Below are 22060 nucleotides of genomic sequence, written 5' to 3' on the forward strand. Positions count from 1 at the left end.
AATCATCCCGTATACACTCCAAGATTTTACGGTATTGTGACTAATTTGATTTGCCCAATCTATATGCAGATTAAATTCACCCATAATTACAGATGTTCCTTTATCGCATGCGTCTCTAATTTCCTGTTTAATGCAATTCCCGACATCACCACTGCAGTTTGGGGGTCTATATACAACCCCCACAACCTTTTTTTGCCCCTTAGTGTTTCTCAGCTCTACCCATACAGATTCCATGTCGTCGGAGCTAATATCTTTCCTCACTATTGCATTAATTTCCTCTTTAACCAGCAATGCAACTCCACCGCTTTTTACTCTTTGTCTGTCCTTCCTAAATACTGAATACCCCTGGATGTTCATTTCCCATCCCTGGTAACCTTGCAGCCACGTCTCTGTAATCCCGACTATATCATAGCCATTTACATCTATTTGCACAATTAATTCATCCATTTATTCATTTATTGCGAATGCTCCACACGTTAAGGCACAAAGGCTTAAGGCTTGTCTTTTTAACATTACTTATCCCCTTCCCACTATTTTTCACTGTGGCCCTGTTTGATGCTGCCCCTTGATTTCTCTGTCTATCACTTTTCTTATTCCCCTTACTGTCTTTTGTTCTTGTCTTTGATTCCCCCCTCCTCTGACTCCTTGCAAAGGTTCCCATCCCCCTGCCATTTTAGTTGAAACCCTCCCCAACCACTTTAGCGAATACTCCCCCTCGGACATCAGTCCTGGTCCTACCCAGGTGTAACCCGTCCAGTTTGTACTGGTCCCACCTCCCCCAGAACCGGTCCCAATGTCCCAGGAATCTAAAACCCTCCCTTCACACCATCTCTTCAACCACGTATTCATCTGATATATCCTGCTATTTCTACTCTGACTAGCACGTGGCACTGGTAGTAATCCTGCGATCACTACCTTTGAGGTCCTACTTTTCAACTTACTTCCTAACTCCCTATATTCTGCTTTTAGGACCTCATCCTTTTTGTTTTTAACTGTCATTTGTACCAATGTGTACCACGACCACTGGCTGTTCACCCTCCCCCTTCAGAATGTCCTGTAACCGCTCTGAGACATCCTTGACCCTAGCACCAGGGCGGCAACATACCATCCTGGAGTTTCTTTTGTGGCCACAGAAATGCCTTTCTATTCCCCTTACAATTGAATCCTATAACTATTGCATTCCCGCACTTTTTACTCCTCCCCTGTGCAGCAGAGCCAACCATGGTGCAACAAATTGGGCTGTTGCTGCTTTCGCCTGAGGCCATTCCCCCCCAACAGTATCTAAAGCAGTATATCTGTTTTGCAGGGGAATAGCCACAGGAGATTCCTGGATTGCCTGTCCAGTCCTCTTGCTCTGTCTGCCTGTGGAGTCTGAGCCTGTAGTGTGACCACCTCTCTATAGGTGCTATCCACGATACACTCTGCCTTGTGGATGCTCCAGGGCTTCCAGGAGCTGCAGCTGGAGACACTTCCTGCACGCATGCCGGTCCTGGGCACTGGAAATGTTTCCAGCTTCCAACATGGAGCACGAGGAACACACCACGGCTTTGAGCTCTCCTGCCATGACTTAACCCTTTAAATTAACCTTTTGGAAGATCTTAATGTCAAATAATATCAGTTACTCTAGGGCCCTTCTTCCCTGGTCCTCGTTATTCCAGAAATCCCTAAAAAAAAACACTACTTAAAATATATGAAAAAAAAACTGCAGACCTTTCTTACCTTAGATACTTACCCAGCTATTTAGAGCTATTCCCTAACAGCTGTGATTCACCAACCAATCACCTTGCAGCTTTCCTGTGACGTCACTTTTTTTTTTCAAAACTGACAGCAACAGAGTTCTTTGTCATCACTTGCAGGCCTGTAGCATTGCTTGTCCTGTTTCATATTTGGTATATGATATAGTCATTTTTTTTTGTTTGTGGGATATGGGCATCGCTGACAAGGCTAGCATTTATGGCTCATTCCTAATTGCCCTTGAGAAGGTGGTGGTGAGCTGCCTTCTTGAACCACTGCAGTCCATATGGGGTAGGTACACCCACAGTGCTGTTAGGAAGGGAGTTCCAGGATTTTGTCCCAGTGACAATAAAGGAGCGGCGATATAGTTCCAAGTCAGGATGGTGTGTGGCTTGGAGGGGAACTTGCCGGTGGTGGTTTTCCCATTCAACTGCTGCCCTTGTCCTTTTAGGTGATAGAGGTCGCGAGTTTGAAAGGAGCCTTGGTGCGTTGCTGCAGTGCATCTTGTAGGTGGCGCACACAGCTACCACTGTGCGTCGGTGGTGAAGGGAGTGAATGTTTTGTATGTGGTGCCAATCCTGGATGGTGTTGAGCTTTTTGAGTGCTGTTAGAGCTGCACCCATCCAGGCAAGTGGAGAGTATTCCATCACACTCCAGACTTGTGCCTTGTGGACAGGCTTTGGGGAGTCAGGCGGTGAGTTACTCACTGCAGGATTCCTAGCCTCTGACCTGCTTTTGTAGCCATGGTATTTGGTTGGGCCTAGGACACTACCCTGAAGAACTCCTGCAGTGATGTCCTGGAGCTGAGATGATTGACCTGCAACAACCAAAACCATCTTCCTTTGCGTTAGGTACGACTCCAACCAGCGGAGAGTTTTCCCTGATTCCCATTGACTCCAGTTTTGCTAGGGTTCCTTGATGCCATACTCGGTCAAATGCTGCCTTGATGTCGAGGGCAGTCACTCTCACTTCACCTCATATTACTTAAGCTTTCTAATACGTGATATATATGAGAACTTCATATTAATTTTGAGGGTTATGTGGTTATGTCTGAAACTAAGGTCTTAAATTTAAACAGAGCCACTTACAGAGGTGTGTGGGGTGAGTTAGCTGAGGTAGATTGGAAAATTAGTTTGTGATAGGATGGATATGATAGCAAACATTGAACGAAATAATTCATAATTACTAATTGTTAATCAGTAACAATTAACTGTTGATCATTGTTACTCAATTGAAATGTTAATTCTTTGATTTGTTTCCAGATGGTATTTTGGTAAAATGGGTCGCAAGGATGCAGAACGATTGCTGCTACATCCAGGAAATTCACGTGGCACTTTCTTAGTTCGAGAGAGTGAAACCACAAAAGGCAAGAACTATTTTAAATGCTCCATGGGGCAGTAAATAATCCAGAAGCCTTACAATTATGCAGGAGGTTTTATAAAACAAATGGTGAATAAAGCAAGAAATCAGAGTATGGAACAAAGGTAATGCAATAATCTGGGACTTTAATCTTCATATAGACTGGACAAGCAAATTGGCAGAAGTAGCTTGGAAGATGAGTTCGTGGAATGCATTTCAGATTGTTTTCGAGAACAGTATGTCAAGAAACTAACTGTGAAACAGGCTATTTGAGATTTAATATTGTGCAATGAGACAGAGTTCATTAGTAATCTTATAAAGGATCCTTTGGGAAGAGTGATCATAAAATGAGAACTTCATATTATATCTATATTTATTTATTTTTTTTTTTTATTTAGAGATACAGCACTGAAACAGGCCCTTCGGCCCACCGAGTCTGTGCCGACCATCAACCACCCATTTTATACTAATCCTACACTAATTCCATATTCCTACCACATCCCCACCTGTCCCTATATTTCCCTACCACCTACCTATACTAGGGGCAATTTATAAAGGCCAATTTACCTATCAACCTGCAAGTCTTTGGCATGTGGGAGGAAACCGGAGCACCCGGAGGAAACCCACGCAGACACAGGGAGAACTTGCAAACTCCACACAGGCAGGACCCGGAATTGAACCCGGGTCGCTGGAGCTGTGAGGCTGCGGTGCTAACCACTGCGCCACAAGTTTGAGAGATATGTGGTTAAGCCTGAAACTAAGGTCTTAAATTTACACAGAGCCAATTACAGAGATATGAGGGGAGAGTTAGCTGTGGTAGATTGGGAAATTAGATTAAAAGATATGATGGATAGGACGTCAAGCATTTAACAAAATAATTCACAATTCTCAGTGAATATACATTCTCCTGAGAAATAAAAACTTCACTGGAAATGTGGTACAGTCTTGGCCAACTGGAGAAGTTAAGGATATTGTTAGATTAAAAGAAGCTTAAAATGTTGCCAAAAAAGAGTAATAAGCCTGAGGATTGGGACGGTTTTAAAAATCAGTGAAGGATGACCAAGAAATTGATGAGGGAAAAATGGAATGAGAGTAAACTAGTATGAAGTATAAAAACAGATTGTTGGTGCTTTTACCAGTATGTAAAAAGGAAGAGATCAGCGAGAATAAATGTGGGTCCCTTAAAGGCAGAGAAGAGAGAAATTAGAATGGGATGTGTGCGTCACTGGCTATGCCTGCATTTATTGCCCATCCCTAATTGCCCTTGAGAAGGTGGTGGTGAGCTGCCTTCTTGAACAGCTGCAGTCCATTTGGGGTAGGTAGACCCACAGTGCTGTTAGGAAGGGAGTTCCAGGATGGTGTGTGACTTGGGGAACTTACAGGTGATAATGTTCCCATGTATTTGCTGCCCTTGTCCTTCCAGTTGGTCGAGGTCGCGGGTTTGGAAGGTGCTGTCTAAGGAGCCTTGGTGCATTGCTGCAGTGCATCTTGTAGATGGTACACACTGCTGCTACTGTGCGTCGGTGGTGGAGGGAGTGAATGTTTGTAGATGGTGTGCCAATCAAGCGGGCTGCTTTGTCCTGAATGGTGTCGAGCTTCTTGAGTGTTGTTGGAGCTGCACCCATCCAGGCAAGTGGAGAGTATTCCGTCACACTCCTGACTTGTGCCTTGTAGATGGTGAACAGGCTTTGGGGAGTCAGGAGGTGAGTTACTCGCCTCAGAATTCCTAGCCTCTGACCTGCTCTTGTAGCCATGGTATTTATATGAAAACTCCAGTTCAGTTTCTGGTCAATGGTATACCCTCGGATGTTGATAGTGGGGGATTCAGTGATGGTAATGCCGTTGAATGTCAAGGGGAGATGGTTAGATTCTCTCTTGTTGGAGATGGTCATTGCCTGGCACTTGTGTGGCGTGAATGTTACTTGCCGCTTATCAGCCCAAGCCTCGCTATTGTCCAGGTCTTGCTGCATTTCTACACGGACTGCTTCAGTATCTGAGGAGTCATCTTCCTTTGCGCTAGGTATGACTCCAGCCAGCGGAGGGTTTTCCCCCTGATTCCCATTGCCCTCAGTTTTGCATGGGCTCCTTGATGCCATACTCGGTCAAATGCTGCCTTGATGTCAAGGGCAGTCACTGTCACCTCGCCTCTTGAGTTCAGCTCTTTTATCCATGTCTGAACCAAGGCTGTAATGAGGTCAGGACCTGAGTGGACCTGGCGGAACCCAAACTGAGCGTCACTGAGCAGGTTATTTCTAAGCAAGTGCCGCTTGATGGCACTGTTGGTGACACCTTCCATCACTTTACTGATGGTTGAGAGTAGGCTGATGGGGCGGTAATTGGCTGGGTTGGGCTTGTCCTGCTTTTTGTGTACAGGGCATACCAGGGCAATTTTCCACATTGCAGGGTGGATGCCAGTGTTGTAGCTGTACTGGAACAGCTTGGCTAGGGGCGCGGCAAGTTCTGGAGCACAGGTCTTCAGTACTGTTGCCGGACTATTGTCAGGGCCCATAGCCTTTGCAGTGTCCAGTGCCTTCAGTCGTTTCTTGATATCACGCGGAGTGAATCGAATTGGTTGCAGTCTGGCATCTGTGATGCTGGGGACTTCAGGAGGAGGCCAAGATGGATCATCAGCTCGGCACTTCTGGCTGAAGATTGTTGAAAATGCTTCAGCCTTATCTTTCGCACTGATGTGCTGGGCTCCCCCATCATTGAGGATGGGGATATTTGTGGAGCCACCTCCTCCAGTTAGTTGTTTAATTGTCCACCAACATTCATGGCTGGATGTGGCAGGACTGCAGAGCTTAGATCTGATCCGTTGGTTATGGGATCGCTTAGCTCTGTCTATCGCATGCTGCTTACGCAGTTTGGCATGCAAGTAGTCCTGGGTTGTAGCTTCACCAGGTTGACACCTCATTTTGAGGTATGCCTGGTGCTGCACCTGGCATGCCCTCCTGCACTCTTCATTGAACCAGGGTTGGTTTCCTGTCTTGGTAATGGTAGAGTGGGGGCTATGCCGGGCCATGAGGTCACAGATTGTGGATGAGTACAATTCTGCTGCTGCTGATGGCCCACAGCGCCTCATGGATGCCCAGTTTTGCATTGCTAGATCTGTTCGAAATCTATCCCTTTTAGCATGGTGAAGATGGCAGGATCCCCAAGGACACATTGTACAGCGAGCTCGCCACTGGTATCAGACCCACGGCCGTCCATGTCTCCACTTTAAAGACGTCTGCAAACACGACATGAAGCCCTGCGACATTGATCACAAGTCGTGGGAGTCAGTTGCCAGCGATCGCCAGAGCTGGCGGGCAGCCATAAAGGCGGGGCTAAAGTGTGGCGAGTCAAAGAGACTTAGCAGTTGGCAGGAAAAAAGACAGAAGCACAAGGGGAGAGCCAACTGCGAAACAGCCCTGACAACCAATTTTATCTGCAGCACCTGTGGAAGAGTCTGTCACTCTAGTATTGGCCTTTATAGCCACTCCAGGCACTGCTCCACAAACCACTGACCACCTGCAGGCACTTACCCATTGTCTCCCGAGACAAGGAGGCCAAAGAAGAAGAGTGCCACACAACACGATGGACAGTATCCTCAATGTGAAGGCGGGACTTCGTCTCCACAAGTACTGTGCAGTGGTCACTCCTACCAATACTGTCATGGGCAGAAGCATCTGCAGCAGGCAGATTGGTGAGGACGAGGTCAAGTATGTTTTTCCCTCGTGTTGGTTCCCCCACCACCTGCCGCAGACCCAGTCTAGCAGCTATGTCCTTTAGGACTCGGCCAGCTCGGTCAGTAGTGGAACTACCGAGCCACTCTTGGTGATGGACATTTAAGTCCCTCACCCAGAGTACATTTTGTGCCCTTGCCACCCTCAGTGCTTCCTCCAAGTTGTGTTCAACATGGCGGAGTACTGAGTCATCAGCTGAGGGAGGGCGGTTGGTGGTAATCAGTAGGAGGTTACCTTGCCCATGTTTGACCTGGTGCCATGAGACTTCATGGGGTCCGGAGTCGATGTTGAGAACTCCCAGGGCAACTCCCTCCCTACTGTATACCACTGTGCCGCCACCTCTGGTGGGTCCGTCCTGCCGGTGGGACAGGATATACCCGGGGATGGTGATGGCAGTGTCTGGGACATTGTCTGTAAGGTATGATTCCGTGAGTATGACTGTCAGGCTGTTGCTTGACTAGTCTGTGGGACAGCTCTCCAATCTTTGGCACAAGCCCCCAGATGTTAGTAAGGAGGACTTTGCAGGGTCAACGGGGCTGGGTTTGCCGTTGTCGTTTCTGGTGCCTAGGTCGATGCCGGGTGGTCCATCCGGTTTCATTCCTTTTTATAGACTTCGTAGCGGTTAGATACAACTGAGTGGCTTGCTAGGCCATTTCAGAGGGCATGTAAGAGTTAACCACATTGCTGTGGGTCTGGAGTCGCATGTAGGCCAGACCAGGTAAGGACAGCAGATTTCCTTCCCTAAAGGACATTAGTGAACCAGATGGGTATTTACAATAATCGAAATGTTAAAACCCCTTAAGAAGTTGTATCTGTATCTGACTGAAGCAGTCTAATTTTTGCTTTGCTAGTTAATGGACTAAATATTACGTTTGAAAGGTGACCACAGCCCAAACATTGACGAAACTGTTGAGCGATGCAGATTTTTAAACACTAGTTTAAGATTTCACACGAGAAAAATGGTCATTCCAGGACGTGAAGAAACACACGGTTCTGCCCAACTGTTGAAAGTCTGCTCCTTCTCCTATGCTATCTTTCTATATAGATTGAGGCACAAGTTGGTGCTTTGTTAGTTTTAAAAAAAAAGCAGAAACCTTCTGTTAAATATTTAACATGGTCATCATTAGACTAGCTTTTAATTCCAGATTTATTAATTAAATTCAGATTCCACCTTCTGCTGTGGTGGGATTCGAACCCATGTCCCCAGAGAAATACCCTGGGTCTCTGGGTTACTAGTCCAGTGATAATACCACTACGTCACCGCCTGCCATTAAGGGAATGGCAGAGACGTTAAGCAAATATTTTGTGTCTGTCTTCACAATGGAAGACGCAAATAACATACTAAAAATTGTAGGGAACAAAAGCTGTGTGAGGAACTTAAAGTAATTATTGTTATTTAAGAAAAAGTACTGGAGAAATTAATGGGACTTAAAGCTGACAAATCCCCTGGACCTGATAGCCTACCCCTAAGGTTTTAAAAGAGGTGGCTGCAGAGATAATGGATGCAGTGGTTTTGATGTTTCAGAATTCTTTAGATTCTCAGTCTCCATGGATTGGAAGATATCAAATGTACGCCAGCGGGGGAGGGAAAACTATAGACCATTTAGCCTGACATCGGTAGTAGGGAAAGTGCTAGAATGTATTATGAGTGTAGTTACAGGACACTTGGAAAATTATAATATGATTAGGCAGAATCAACATGGTTTTATGAAAGGGAAATAGTGTTTGACAAATCCAATTTTTTTTTCTGAAAATGTAATTAGCAGGGGAGATAAAGGAATCAATGGATGTAGTATATATGGATTTTCAGATGGCATTTGATAAGGTGCCACTCAAGGCTGTTACACAAGATTAGGGCTCATGTAATTGGGGGTAATATATTAGCATGGATTGAGGATTGGTTAATGGACAGAAGACAGAGTAGGAATAAATGGGTTATATTCAGGATGGCAGGGTATTTTCTAAATATTTGGGGAGTGACTGCAATGGTCTTTGCTTGATGCATTCAAAAGTAATTGGCAACTATAAATTAGAACAACTTGAACCTTGGTTTTCCCCTTGCATCTGTTTCTGTTGAAATGAAATTAAAACATTCTGATGAAAGGTCACAGACCTGAAGCATTAATTCTGTTTCTCCACAGATGCTGCCAGACCTGCTGTGTATTTCCAGCACTTTGTTTTTATTTCAGATTTCCAGCATCAGTATTTTGCTTTTATGAAATAAAAACCACTTTTTCCACTTATTTTGCGAACACCTTGTTACATTTTGTTAGTACTGTTACTTAAGGATGATTGTTTCTTCAGGTAGCCATCACTGCAGTCTCGCATTTGAATCTGTCTATGTTCACTTTCATCATATTTGAGATGCTTCTGATGAGAATAGAGACAATTGTTCCCATTTGCACATGTTTGATTGTAAAGATCATGCTGATGAATTTGTTTGGACAGATGGCAGACACTTTCATGATATTTTTATTTATTTTATTTATTGATACAGCACTGAAACAGGCCCTTCGGCCCACCGAGTCTGTGCCGACCATCAACCACCCATTTATACTAATCCTACATTAATCCCATTACCCACTCACATCCCCACCTTCCCTCAATTCCCCTACAACCTGCCTATACCAGGGGCAATTTATAATGGCCAATTTACCTAACAACTTGCAAGTCTTTTCTGTGGGAGGAAACAGGAGCACCCGGCGAAAACCCACATGGTCACAGGGAGAACTTGCAAACTCCGCACAGGCAGTACCCAGAATCGAACCCGGGTCGCTGGAGCTGTGAGGTTGCGGTGCTAACCACTGCCACCCAATATCTTCGCGGAGCTAATAACATCCTTTCATACTATTTGAGCATGTAATATAGCAGGCTCGCGTTGCACAAATACATGTGGGACATAGGAGGGATGAGAAGAAAAAAAACTGAAGGGGATAATTAAAAAATTTAAACTAGAGAATTCCAGCTTGTATTTTTTTTTATATATGTGTACCTATACATTCGTCACTTTTACCTAAATTGAGAAATGTTACTGCACATTTAAATGTGCAGTGCATAAACACTCCTGGTTTAAGAATAATGAGTACATCCTCATAGCATTGATTGCTGTTTACAGAAGAGAGGCTCTGGAGTGAGCAAGGAGGGATACAATCAGCTGACGAGAACAAAGGCTCACAGCGAGTGCAGGCTCAGGGCGCAAGTAACAGCATCCCCGAGACACAAGTGGGCGGTTGTTTGAGGCAGTGCTGGCAGCAACATGGTTAAGGAGATGAAGAATTGCAGAGGAAAGAAATTGTAGTTTAGGTGTCATAGTAAGTTAGAATCTACCTATCTATTCTGTACTTCCTGGGCTGGGTGTTGACATTGTAGCGGAACTGTAATGTTGATCGAAGGGGAGCTAAAAATATTTATCTTCCTATTTAGTTGGTTGTCACAGATGAAAACCTGAGCTAATCAGAAAACTGAGACATGAGCTTGCACTAAACCTATTAAAAATGCAAACATGATATCTAAAATTTCCTAAATTATCCTTCAGGTGCATACTCTCTTTCAATAAGAGATTGGGATGAAGTAAAAGGTGATAATGTCAAACACTACAAAATCAGAAAACTTGACAGCGGTGGTTATTATATTACAACAAGAGCACAATTCGAGTCACTACAGAAGCTGGTGAAACACTACACAGGTACCTCCTTAAAAGGTTTAGATAATTGAGTTTCAGAAATACATTCACTGTTTGAAAAGTGGTAAAAGAATGAAATGCATGCAGAGTTGCAAATCCTGAGAAGCACTTAATTCACTCACGTGCAAGCACATACTTGCATGAGCAAAGTGAACTTTGTGTTGCATGTTAAAAAGAAATAAACTACATTGCCTGAGTTATAGTATAGAGAAGCCTCTATCAGCCGTGCTTGATGAATGCACCACATTTCTGAAATCTGTTGTGTAGAATATGTAATTATTTCCTTAATTGCCTCCAACTGATTCGAGCACAATATTCCAGCATAACAAGCCATGTCCTGCTTTATAATTACTGTTGCATTGTAATTGGAAGAGGTGACATTTTAACTTTATCTAGGATGAAATTTAAAATTGCTTTAATCTATCTGCTCTTTATAGCCAGGTGGTATTACATTGTAAAGAAATAGCACGTACCTTAGTTTAAAAGTTTTACCAAATTCAGAATCCTGAAGAAGAAAATCTTTAATTGATGGATTGTAGTATTATGAAATGTTTCCTTGTATGTTCCCTACATTCCCTCTTTTTTAATGTCTTTCACCTTTCAGATTGTTAACTTTTTAGTGAAATTGTATTTTATCCATTTCTTTAGATCATGCAGATGGTTTGTGCCATAAATTGACTACTGTGTGCCCTACTGTAAAACCGCAAACCCAGGGATTGGCTAAAGATGCATGGGAAATTCCTCGGGATTCCTTGCGTCTGGAAATTAAACTTGGACAAGGCTGTTTTGGTGAAGTTTGGATGGGTAAGTATTTTTCTGGGGAAGAGGAAAAGTAGCCTCTTAAAAACAAAATGCAGTGAAACCTCTAAACTACAGACACCTTGGAGACTGGCATCAGTTGTCCTTTTTTAAACCAATGTCCTATTTTCAAGATGGTCATTGTATTGTTTAAAAAAAAAAAAAATTCTGAACCATCTTGAACAACCGGCTAAGATTATGATCAGCAGCTGTAACAATGCTAAGAATCTGTCTTGTGCAAGCAGGCACTCAGCTCTGTTCACTTAACAGTTTTGCAGCCTAAATTTCATTTTAAATCACTTTCACTCGGGCAGTCGCAGGACAAAACAAAGGGGAACATGTTGACAGGTTGTGCTGGTATGTTGAAGCTTCCAAAGGCAAGCCTTTGAACAGATTGAGAACATCTGGGAGGGAAAACAACAGGTCACGTTTTATGTAGGAGAAATTGTAGTTTTCTGGTTGAGCAGTGGGTCTACAAGAAGACTGACTGATAGCTGGGACTCACAGGCCTGTCCATCACTGTATAGAACAGTAGAGAGACCCAGGGCAGCATCCACCTTCACTCCCCAAAGCACCTCAAAGTAACGGATTCACCTTCAGAAACCGAGGGAAAGAAGTCGATGGCAAGCTGAGGGAGGGGAGGTTCTAGCCACTGAATGGCCGCAGCACCGGAGCAAGAAAGGACGACCCTGCTCACTGTTGGTGCACGCTTTGCATGATTCAGGAGGCTGGTAAAGTCAGTGCATGGAAGTTGCGTGAGGCAGCAGCAGGCTTTCGTTGAATAGGGAGTTCTTCACCCAGCTTCCGTAGCAGCAGAGAAACTACTCTTATTGCTACGATAGAGCTGTGCAAGCATTCAATCCCAGTGATAGAGTAGATTCACTGCCGCTCTGGATGCTGGGTAAACAGCTCCTCACTCCACAAAAGCTGTTATTGACAAAACCCACCATTGCCACAAGCTGACTTGCATGCACTGACCTCACCGAAGTGACAGGCCAAAGAGAATTTGGAGGCAGAAGGGAAGCAAGCTGCATTGGGAAACACCAGTGATTTCAACTAAGTGAAAGTTCCAGATACAGCTTTGCCGTAGGCTGTGCACTATGTTTTAAGTTGCAAACTGTCTTGTGTGTTTAAGGCTGTCCACAGTTCGTATTTTTCCAGTGATTTCAGAGTGCCTCTTGTATATTTTACTATGCAGATTGTCTGGTGTGCTCAATTTTTTTTTTTGCAGGTGTCTTTTTTTTGAGGGTTTCTGTTTATGCAAGTTTCGCTGTGCAATTTATAGGAGGATTGGAACATAGGAGCAGGAGTAGGCCATTCAGCCCATCGAACCATTCAATACGATCATGGCTGATCATCCACTTCAGTACCTTTTTACCACACTATCACCAGATCCCTTTATGTCATTGATACTTAGAAATCTGTCAATCTCTCCTTTAAAAATACTCCATGACTGAGATTCCACAGCCCTCTGGGGTAGAGAATTCCAAAGATTCACAACCCTCTGAGTAAAGAAATTTCTCCTCATCTTGGTCCTAAGTAGCTTCCCCCTTATTTTCAAATTGTGTCCCCTCATTCTAGACCCCCCCCCCCCCAAAACCAGGGGAAGCATCTGCATCTACCCAGTCCATCCCTTTGAATATTTTGTAGGTTTCAATGCGATCACCTCTCATTCTTTGAAACTCTAGAGAATACAGGCCCATTTTCCCCAGAGTCTCTTCATAGGACAGTCCCGCCATCCCGGAAACAAGTCTGGCGAACCTTCATTGCACTCCGTCTATGGCAATAATATCTTTCTTAAGCTAAGGGGACCAGAACTGCATACAGTACTCCAGGTGCAGTCTAACCAAGGTTCTATACAATTGAAGCAAAACTTTGCTACTTCAATACTCAAATCCTCTTGCGATAAAGGCCAACATACCATCAGCCTTCCTAATTGCTTGCTGCACCTGCATGTCAGCTTTCAGTGATTTATTGACGAGGACACCCAGGTCCCTTTGTACATCTACACTTTCTAATCTCTTAGCATTTAAGAAATATTCTGACCATCTGTTCCTCCTACCAAAGTGGATAACCTCACATTTTTCTAAATTATATTGCATCTGCCATGTTCTTGCCCACTCACTAAGTCTGTCCAAATCCTTTTGAAGCCGCTTTGCATCTTCCTCACAACACACATTTCCACCTAGTTTTGTGTCATCTGCGAACTTGGAAATATTATATTTGGTCTCCGCATCCAAATAATTGATATATATTGTGAACAGCTGGGACCCAAGTACTGATAGTTTCGGTACCCCACTAGCCACAGCCTGCCAAAACGAGAATGACCCGTTTATTCCTACTCTCTGTTTTCTGCCTGTTAACCAATCCATAATCCATGCCAGTATATTACGTTCTATCCCATGTGCTTCAATTTTGCTAAACAACCTTCTGTGGGGGACTTAATCAAAAGCCTTCTGAAAGTCCAAGTATACTGCGTCCACCAACTCCCCTTTATCAATTCTGTTAGCAACATCCTCAAAAGTCTCCCAACAGATTCGTCAAACATGATTTCCCATTCATAAATCGTGTTGACTATGCCCAATCAGATCATTATTATCGAAGTGTCCATTTATCACATCCATTAGAATAGATTCTAGCATTTTCCCTACTACTGATGTAAGGCTGACAGGTCTGTAGTTTCCTGTTTTCTCTCTCCCTCCCTCCTTAAATAGTGGGGTGACATTTGTTACCTTCCAATCTGCAGGAACCGTTCTAGAATCTATAGAATTTTGGACGATAATCACCCATGCATCCGCTATCTCCATAGCTACCTCTTTCAACAGTCTGGAATGTAGAATATCAGGGGACTTATCAACCTTCAGCCACATTAATTTCTCCAATACAACCTTATTCCTCATACCAGTTTCCTTCAATTCCTCATTCTCCCTAATCCCTTGCATCTCCAATTCTGGGAGATTTCTTGTATATTCCTCAGTGAAGACGGACACAAAGTAATCATTAAGCTTCTCTGCCATTTCTCTATTTCCCAGTATAAATTCTCCTGACTCTGCCTGTAAAGGACCTTTTTATGTACCTATAGAAGCTTTTACAGTCTGTTTTTATGTTTTTTGCTAATTTACATTGCTATTCTATTCTCCCTTTCTTTATTAGTTTCTTGGTCCTTCTATGCTCTCTTCTAAAATCCTTCCAATCCTCGGGTTTACTACTATTTCTGGCATCTTTATAGGCCTTTTCTTTTAATCTTATACAATCCTTAACTTTCTTCATTAGCCACAGTTGACTGACTTTTCTTTTTGGGTTTTTGTGCCTTGAAGGAATGCGTAGTTGCTGTAAACTATGTAGTAATACTTTAAAGATTATCCATTTCCAAGTACTGCCATACCTTTTAATGTATTGTTCCAATCCACCTCAACCAATTTGCCAATCATACATTGATAGTTTCCTTTGTTCAAATTTAACACCCTGGTTTCAGATTGAACTAATGAAATGAAGAAGGGTCACTGACCTGAAACGTTAACTCTGCTTCTCTCTCCACAGATGCTGCCAGACCTGTTTTCATTTCAGATTTCCAGCATCCGCAGTATTTTGCTTTTATTTCAGATTGAACTACCTCACTTTCAAACATAATGTAAAATTCTATCATCATGGTCACTCATCCCTAAAGGTTCTTTTACAACAAGATTATTAATTAACCCTTTCTCATTACGTAATAGTAGATGTAAAATAGCCTGTTCTCTAGTCAGTTCCTCAACATACTGCTCTGGAAAACCATCTCTAACACACTCCAGAAACGCGGCCTCCACACCATTGGTGCTCATTAGGTTTACCCAGTCTATATGTAGATTGAAGACGCCTAATTATTACTATATTCTCTAATCTCCTGATTAATCCCACACCCCATGCTACCACTACTGTTTGGTGGCCTATAAACAACTCCTACCAATGTTTGCTGCCCCTTAGCTCCACCCAAATATATTTCACATTTTGTTCTTCCTATCTGAGATCATCCCTTACTAATGTACTGATCCCATCCCTTATTATCAACGCAACACCACCTCCTTTTCCTTTTTTCTGTCCTTCCTAGATGTCGTATATCCTTGAATATTCAGTTTCCAGTCTTGGTCACCCTGTAGCAATGGTTCAGTAATGGTAATTAGATCATACCCATTTACCTCTATTTGGGCCTTTAAAACATCTACCTTGTTGCGAATCCTGCGTGCATTCAGGTAGAGTACCCTTAACCTTGTCTTTTTGACATTATTCTGCATTCTAAGCCTAGTTGATACTCTGTTTTGTTTCGCCTGCCTTCTAATTTCACTTGCTACTTTTCTGCTTCCTGTTACCAGCTTTACTTCCTTCCAATTTGAGCTACCCCTCAGATTTCCATTCCCCTGACAAGCTAGTTTAAACCCTTCCCAACAGCACTAGCAAATCTCCCTGCAGGTATATTAGTCCTGGTCCTGTTAAGGTGTAGCCCATCCGTCTTGTACAGGTCCCGCTTACCCAGAATCGGTCTCGATGCCTCAGAAATCTGATGCCCTCCCTCCAACACCAATTTTCCAGCCACATGTTCAATCGATCAATCCTCCTATTCCTGTGCTCACAAGCACATGATACTGGGAATAATCCTGAGATTACTGCTCTTGAGGTCCTGCTTTTTAATTTTCTTCCTAACTCCTTAAAATCTGCTTTCAGCACCTCATCCCTCTTCCTACCTATGTCATTGTTACCACTATGGATCTTGACCTCAGTCTGTTCACCCTCCCCCAGAACAATGTCCTGCAGCCCCTCCGTGACATCCTTGACCCTGGCACTATGGAGGCAATACACCATCCTGGAGTCACGTTCACTGCCACAGAAATGCCTGTCTGAACCTCTGACTATCCCCTGACTGAAACTTCAGTTTTAATCAATTCAAACATGTTTCAGAAAATTTGCTGAGCTTAGCTGCAATATTAATTTCTTTTCAGCACTATATTTCGCAATTATAGTACTAGTTTTATTGTTAGTAATTAAAGATGATACAGTTGAAATATCAGGTTACAGTTTTATTCATGCAAAAGAATTGTTTATTCAAATAATTTCTTCAGGTACAACACAACATACCTGTTTTAAGTTAGTACATCTGAATTATGGAGATGCTTCCATTATATTATCCCCTTTTTCGTTTTTCAGGAACTTGGAATGGAACCACAAAAGTGGCAATTAAAACATTAAAACCTGGTACCATGTCTCCAGAAGCTTTTTTGCAAGAGGCTCAAATTATGAAGAAATTGCGTCACGATAAACTTGTACCATTGTATGCTGTTGTCTCAGAAGAGCCAATTTATATTGTAACAGAATACATGGCAAAAGGTTGGATTATTTGTAAATTACTGTTTTGTAAGCAGAAGAGCAGGTTTACAGATCAGCAGTTGCACAAGTTACTACTTTGTGTTTCCAGCATTTCTTGTTTTTATTTCAGATTTCCTGCATCTGCAGTATTTTGCTTTTACTTCTTTGTGTCATTGGTAAGGGAAAAACGGTTTGTAGATGAATAGAATCTGAAATAGCAGTAAAATATTTCTGCAGTTAGCACCCAAGTAGGGAACTGAAAAGATCTTGTTACAGAAATGCAGGAAAGAAAGAAAGAACTTTATAAAGATTTTGTCATGTCCTGAGGGCACCAAGTAATCCATTTTTAGTGGTATTGATTGAAGGAAGAATGTTCGTTGGGACAGAGGGAGTGGTCGAAAGATGGCACCTCTGATAATGGAGCAGTCAATCAGTACTGCATGAAGAGGTAGAAACTGTAGATAAATGATGAAATAGAGTAAAATTGCAAAACCTTCCTTTGCATGAGTGTGTTGCACAGGGTAAAACTGTGCAAAAATCGAATTAGCACAAATGTTTTAACTTTCCACCACCTATCTAAATTGTCTGAGTGCAAAATTGGCAATTTGGTACTATTTGTGCTTTTCCGTGATTCACAGTGAACTGGGTTGATATTGTCAACTCATTTCATGAAAGATTCAGGCTATACAACAGAAAGAAGGATTCCTCCAATCAATTTTTGCTCCAGTTTCTACTAAATTATTTGCCTTGATTGTTACATCAACATTTATCTAACTGACTTAATGCATCCTCAGGCAAGATGAGCAGTGGAGAATTGAGCCTTTGTGTGGACCAGAATACACTTGCTTTTAAAAAAAAGTATATATAAGTGCAATTCTATTCCTCAGTAGATACATATGTCCTTTTCTATATGACTTGGGAAACACAGCATTTGACAATTGACAATAAACCCTTTATGTTCAGTTGTATGTGTGATTTAAAAAATATCTTGTGCAGTCTGAACACTTGTGATAATGAACTGCAGTATTGCATCAAAACTTGTTTGAAGCATGGGAAAGTATAATACTCACCCCCATCATTCCCCAAATTATAGCTCTGTATATGCCTGTAATGTACTTTAAGTTACATTTTTGTCCTTTCAAATCCTTCCTTCCAGAGCAGCAGAGGAAGGAATATTAAATCATATTAATCTCCTTGGGAAATTTTATATTTTTATTGCTGGAAGCATTGCAACAGAAGTATATGTGTATGAATGCTTACTTGTCACCTCAGTAGCATTTCATTAGTTTAAACAGTATTTGATTTATATTGGTTAATCTATTGATACATTTTCAGTGGAGGAAAGGGCATCTATTTTCATGGTGTTTTTAATGCTTTAACTGATGTGGCTACATGAGGACGATTGTATCTTTAAAACCCTTAACAAAACATTGTGTTGAGAAAAAGTTAACTTGACAGATTGTTCAATACCGCCCACATCACTAATTCTGTTAATTTCTACCCTCTTTAGGTCCTCTTTGTACCAGTCACATGGTTGACAAAAGGACATTTGGGCTACTAAACCACTTTTAAACCACTACAATAATGTGCAACAGGAGCCTTGAGATTCCTTGTCCAAGTCTCCCTTACCCTGTGGGGAAACAGCAGGCCCCCTCTTTCCTGCATTCCACCTATCCAACTATGACAAAGATCATGATCTTACTTTGGAGAATCTATAACACAACACATTCATTCTTCAGTCTGCTGTACATACAGCAGGGTTTTTTGAGTACTTGTTACCATAGTAGCTTCATTAAATCATCTACAAATGGTCATGTAATATGTCATTCATTCTGCATGTTAGAGTAGTTGGATGTGGCTTTCAGTAATAAAATAAAATATATTATTCTGAGGTCCGTTGATGTGCAACTCTGCAGAAAGTAGGTTGCCTGCTAATATATGCCAAACAAATATTTTTGTTTGGTCAGCTGTAAGCGAAGTGCAGCTTGGTAAAATGGTGCTGGTTATTTATATTTTGAGTGTGATTCCAGCAAAGCTGAAGATAATACTCAACCAGCACTATTTTACTGACTGCTAATCCATTTCACTGTCTCTGTGGTGCTTTTCTTTCATTAGTTATATCCAGCACTCCTAAAAATTAGATCACAAACATTGCTGCTACACTACCTCACAAAAGTGGTGTCAGGTATGAGCTGGAAACCGTTCCAGGGTGCCCTAATTCTTAGAAATAAATAATGAAAGTGGTACAAATAAACTGTAGATTAACTTTATTTACTGTTACAGGAAGTTTATTGGATTTTGTCAAGGAAGGCGATGGGAAATTTCTGAAACTTCCTCAGCTTGTTGATATGGCTGCGCAAGTAAGTTGTCTATTATGGAAGTGGTACATTTATTGAAAAATAATTTTAAACTGTTGAATTATAGAATCATGCACAAAATTGAGACTAAGCTGTGAACAGGTGAAGCTTCAATGATCTTTCAGTATATAGGTGTAAGGCATTGCCTGATAGTTTTGTTGGATTTTTTGCTTCCCTAGTCCAATCAAATCATGAACTTCCCATCTAGTAGAGTTGTTACTTTAAGTGAGGCCACTTTTTAAAATAATGAAATAGCTTAACAGATGATTTTGACTAATATATTATGAATACTGCTGAAAGTAATTTCAATCTGTACGCTAGAGTTCATAATCATGGCAAATTGTACATACGTTTTGACAAAATAAGATGTTGATTCATGTCATTACATTGATATCAGTTGGGATCTCCTGAATCCACAATCCACTTAGCCACTTCCCTTGCTCATTCAGTCTGTCCAGTTTTACATTTGGCAAAAATAGGCAATTCTATCATTCAGTAAAGCCCTTGTTTGAATATCAGCAGAAGCTATGATTCTAGCATGGATATCCCTACCTTTAACATATGATACAAAACTTGGAAATATTGTGAACTGTGAGGATAGTGATAGACTTCAAGAGGACGTAGACAGGCTGGCAGAATGAAAATTCAGAAGAAATTTAATGCAGAGAAGCATGGTGATACATTTTGGTAGGAGAACAAGGAAAACAATGTATAAAAAGATACATTTCTAAAGGGGATGCAGGAGCAGAGGGACCTGGGAATGCATGTGCACAAATTGTTGAAGGTGGCAGGGCGGGTTAAGAAAGCAGTTAATAAGGCATATGGGATCCTGGGCTTTATAAATAGAGACATAGAGTCCACGTATCTTTATAAAACACTGGTTCAGCTTCAACTGGAGTATTTCCAATTCTGGGCAGCACACTCTAGGAAGGATGTGAAGGCATTGGAGTGGGTGCAAAAAAGATTTACGAGAATGGTTCTGGAGATGAGGGACTTCAGTTACGAGGGTAGAAGCTGGGGTTGTAGCGAAGGTTAAGAGGAGATTTGATAGAGGTGTTTCTAAATCATGAGGGGTCTGGACAGAGTAGATGGGGAGAAATTGTTCCTGTTGGTGGAAGGGTAGATTTAAGGTGATTGGCAAAAGAACCATCGGAACGTGAGGAAAATCATTTTTACAGTGCTTGGTTAGGATCTGAAATGCACTGTCTGAGAATATGGTGGAGGCAGATTCAATCATGGCTTTCAAAAGAGAACTGGATAATTCTCTGAAGAGAGAGAATTTGAAGGGCTACAGGGAAAAGGCAGGGGAGTTGGGACTGAGTGAGTTGCCCTTACAGAGAGCTGGGCCGGTGCAATGGGCTGAATGGCCTCCTGTGTTGTAGCCATTCTATGATTAATGTATTACACTATCCAAGCTTATTTTGTCATTGATTTATTGGTTTTGCTAATTAACAAAATTTGTGTTAGTTGTCCATTATTGTTCCTGTTATATTCTGCAGGTGGTAAAATTCATAAATGGTAAATTACAAGCATCATAGTTCTTTTGCTAATTGCCACCTATGTGATTAGTTTTGTGTCCCAGACATTCAGTGATAGTAAAAGGGAACCGTGTCCCTTAATATGTACAAGTAGTAAATGTACAATCTTGCAACTTTGATTTTTGCTGATGTACATGGTGATTTTCATCTGACTGTAAATGCTGATTTTGTATTAGACCACTTGGTGTAGTTGAAAATTATGTAAATACCTGCTTAAATGTGTTGAACTTTTGTGTTCGATAAGATTGCTGATGGCATGGCGTATATTGAACGAATGAACTACATCCACAGAGACCTGAGGGCAGCCAACATCCTTGTAGGTGACAATCTTATATGTAAAATAGCAGACTTCGGTTTGGCACGGTTGATTGAAGACAATGAATACACAGCGAGACAAGGTAAAGTTTGGTAATTCCATCTTTAAGAACATGCATAATTCTGTATACGGTATATTGGTCCAATCTCTAACTAATATGTTCTTCTCGCTTAGGAGCCAAATTTCCTATCAAATGGACAGCTCCAGAGGCTGCTTTATATGGGCGGTTTACAATCAAATCTGATGTGTGGTCTTTTGGAATTCTGCTAATAGAGTTGGTTACTAAGGGAAGAGTGCCATATCCAGGTAAACAAAAGGCAACATTCTTGACCACTGGGTCTTCCAATAACATGCTGAGAAAATATTTCAGCTAATTTTTTTTTTATTCGTTCATCAGAACATAAGAACTAGGAGCAGGAGGCAATTCAGCCCCTCTAGCCTGCCCCGCCTTTCAATACGATCATGGCTGATCTCATCTCGGCCTCAACTCCACTTTCCTGCCCGTTCTCCATAACTCTTCAACCCATTACTAATTAAAAATCTGTCTGTCTCCTCAAATTTACTCAATGTCACATCATCCACTGCACTCTGGGGTAGTGAATTCCACAGACTCACAATCCTTTGAGAGAAGTAATTTCTCCTCATCTCTGTTTTAAATCTGCTACCCCTTATCCTAAAACTATGACCTCTCGTTCTAGATTGCCCCACAAGAGGAAACATCCTCTCTACGTCTACTTTGTCAATCCCCTTAATCATCTTATATACCTCAATTAGATCTCCTCTCATTCTTTTAAACTCTAGAGAGTAAAGGCCTAAACTGCTCCATCTCTCTTCATAAGACAAACCCTTCATCCCTGGAATCAATCTAGTGAACCTCCTCTGAACTGCCTGCAATGCAGCTGCATCCCTCCTCAAGTAAGGGGACCAAAACTGTACGCAATATTCCAGGTGCGGTCTCGCTAATGCCTTTTACAGTTGTAGCAACACTTCCCTACTTTTATATTCTATTCCTTTAGGAATAAATGCCAAAATTCCATGGGATGTGGATGTCGCTGGCTAGGCCAGCATTTATCGCCCTTCCCTAATTGCCCTCAAGAAGGTGGTGGTGAGCTGCCTTCTTGAAATGCTGCCATCCATGTGAGGTAGGTACACCCACGGTACTGTTAGGAAGGGAGTTCCAGGATTTTGGCCCAGCAACAGTGAAGAAACAGCGA

The 22060-nt window shown here is 42.0% G+C and overlaps 1 protein-coding gene across 3 annotated transcripts in view; it reads left to right on the top strand.

The window, feature by feature from the left end:
* yes1 (YES proto-oncogene 1, Src family tyrosine kinase) overlaps positions 1-22060 on the top strand; it is a 99207-nt gene that overhangs the window by 63857 nt on the left and 13290 nt on the right. For all 3 annotated transcript variants that reach the window (XM_068031708.1, XM_068031707.1, XM_068031706.1), the window contains 7 exons: positions 2997-3100; positions 10354-10503; positions 11149-11304; positions 16477-16656; positions 18919-18995; positions 20775-20928; positions 21021-21152. In XM_068031708.1, the coding sequence (XP_067887809.1) occupies positions 2997-3100; positions 10354-10503; positions 11149-11304; positions 16477-16656; positions 18919-18995; positions 20775-20928; positions 21021-21152 (953 nt within the window). The remainder of the gene's footprint in view (positions 1-2996; positions 3101-10353; positions 10504-11148; positions 11305-16476; positions 16657-18918; positions 18996-20774; positions 20929-21020; positions 21153-22060) is intronic.

This window comes from Heterodontus francisci, chromosome 5, assembly GCF_036365525.1.
Source record: "Heterodontus francisci isolate sHetFra1 chromosome 5, sHetFra1.hap1, whole genome shotgun sequence".
NCBI classification, from domain to species: Eukaryota; Metazoa; Chordata; class Chondrichthyes; order Heterodontiformes; family Heterodontidae; genus Heterodontus; species Heterodontus francisci.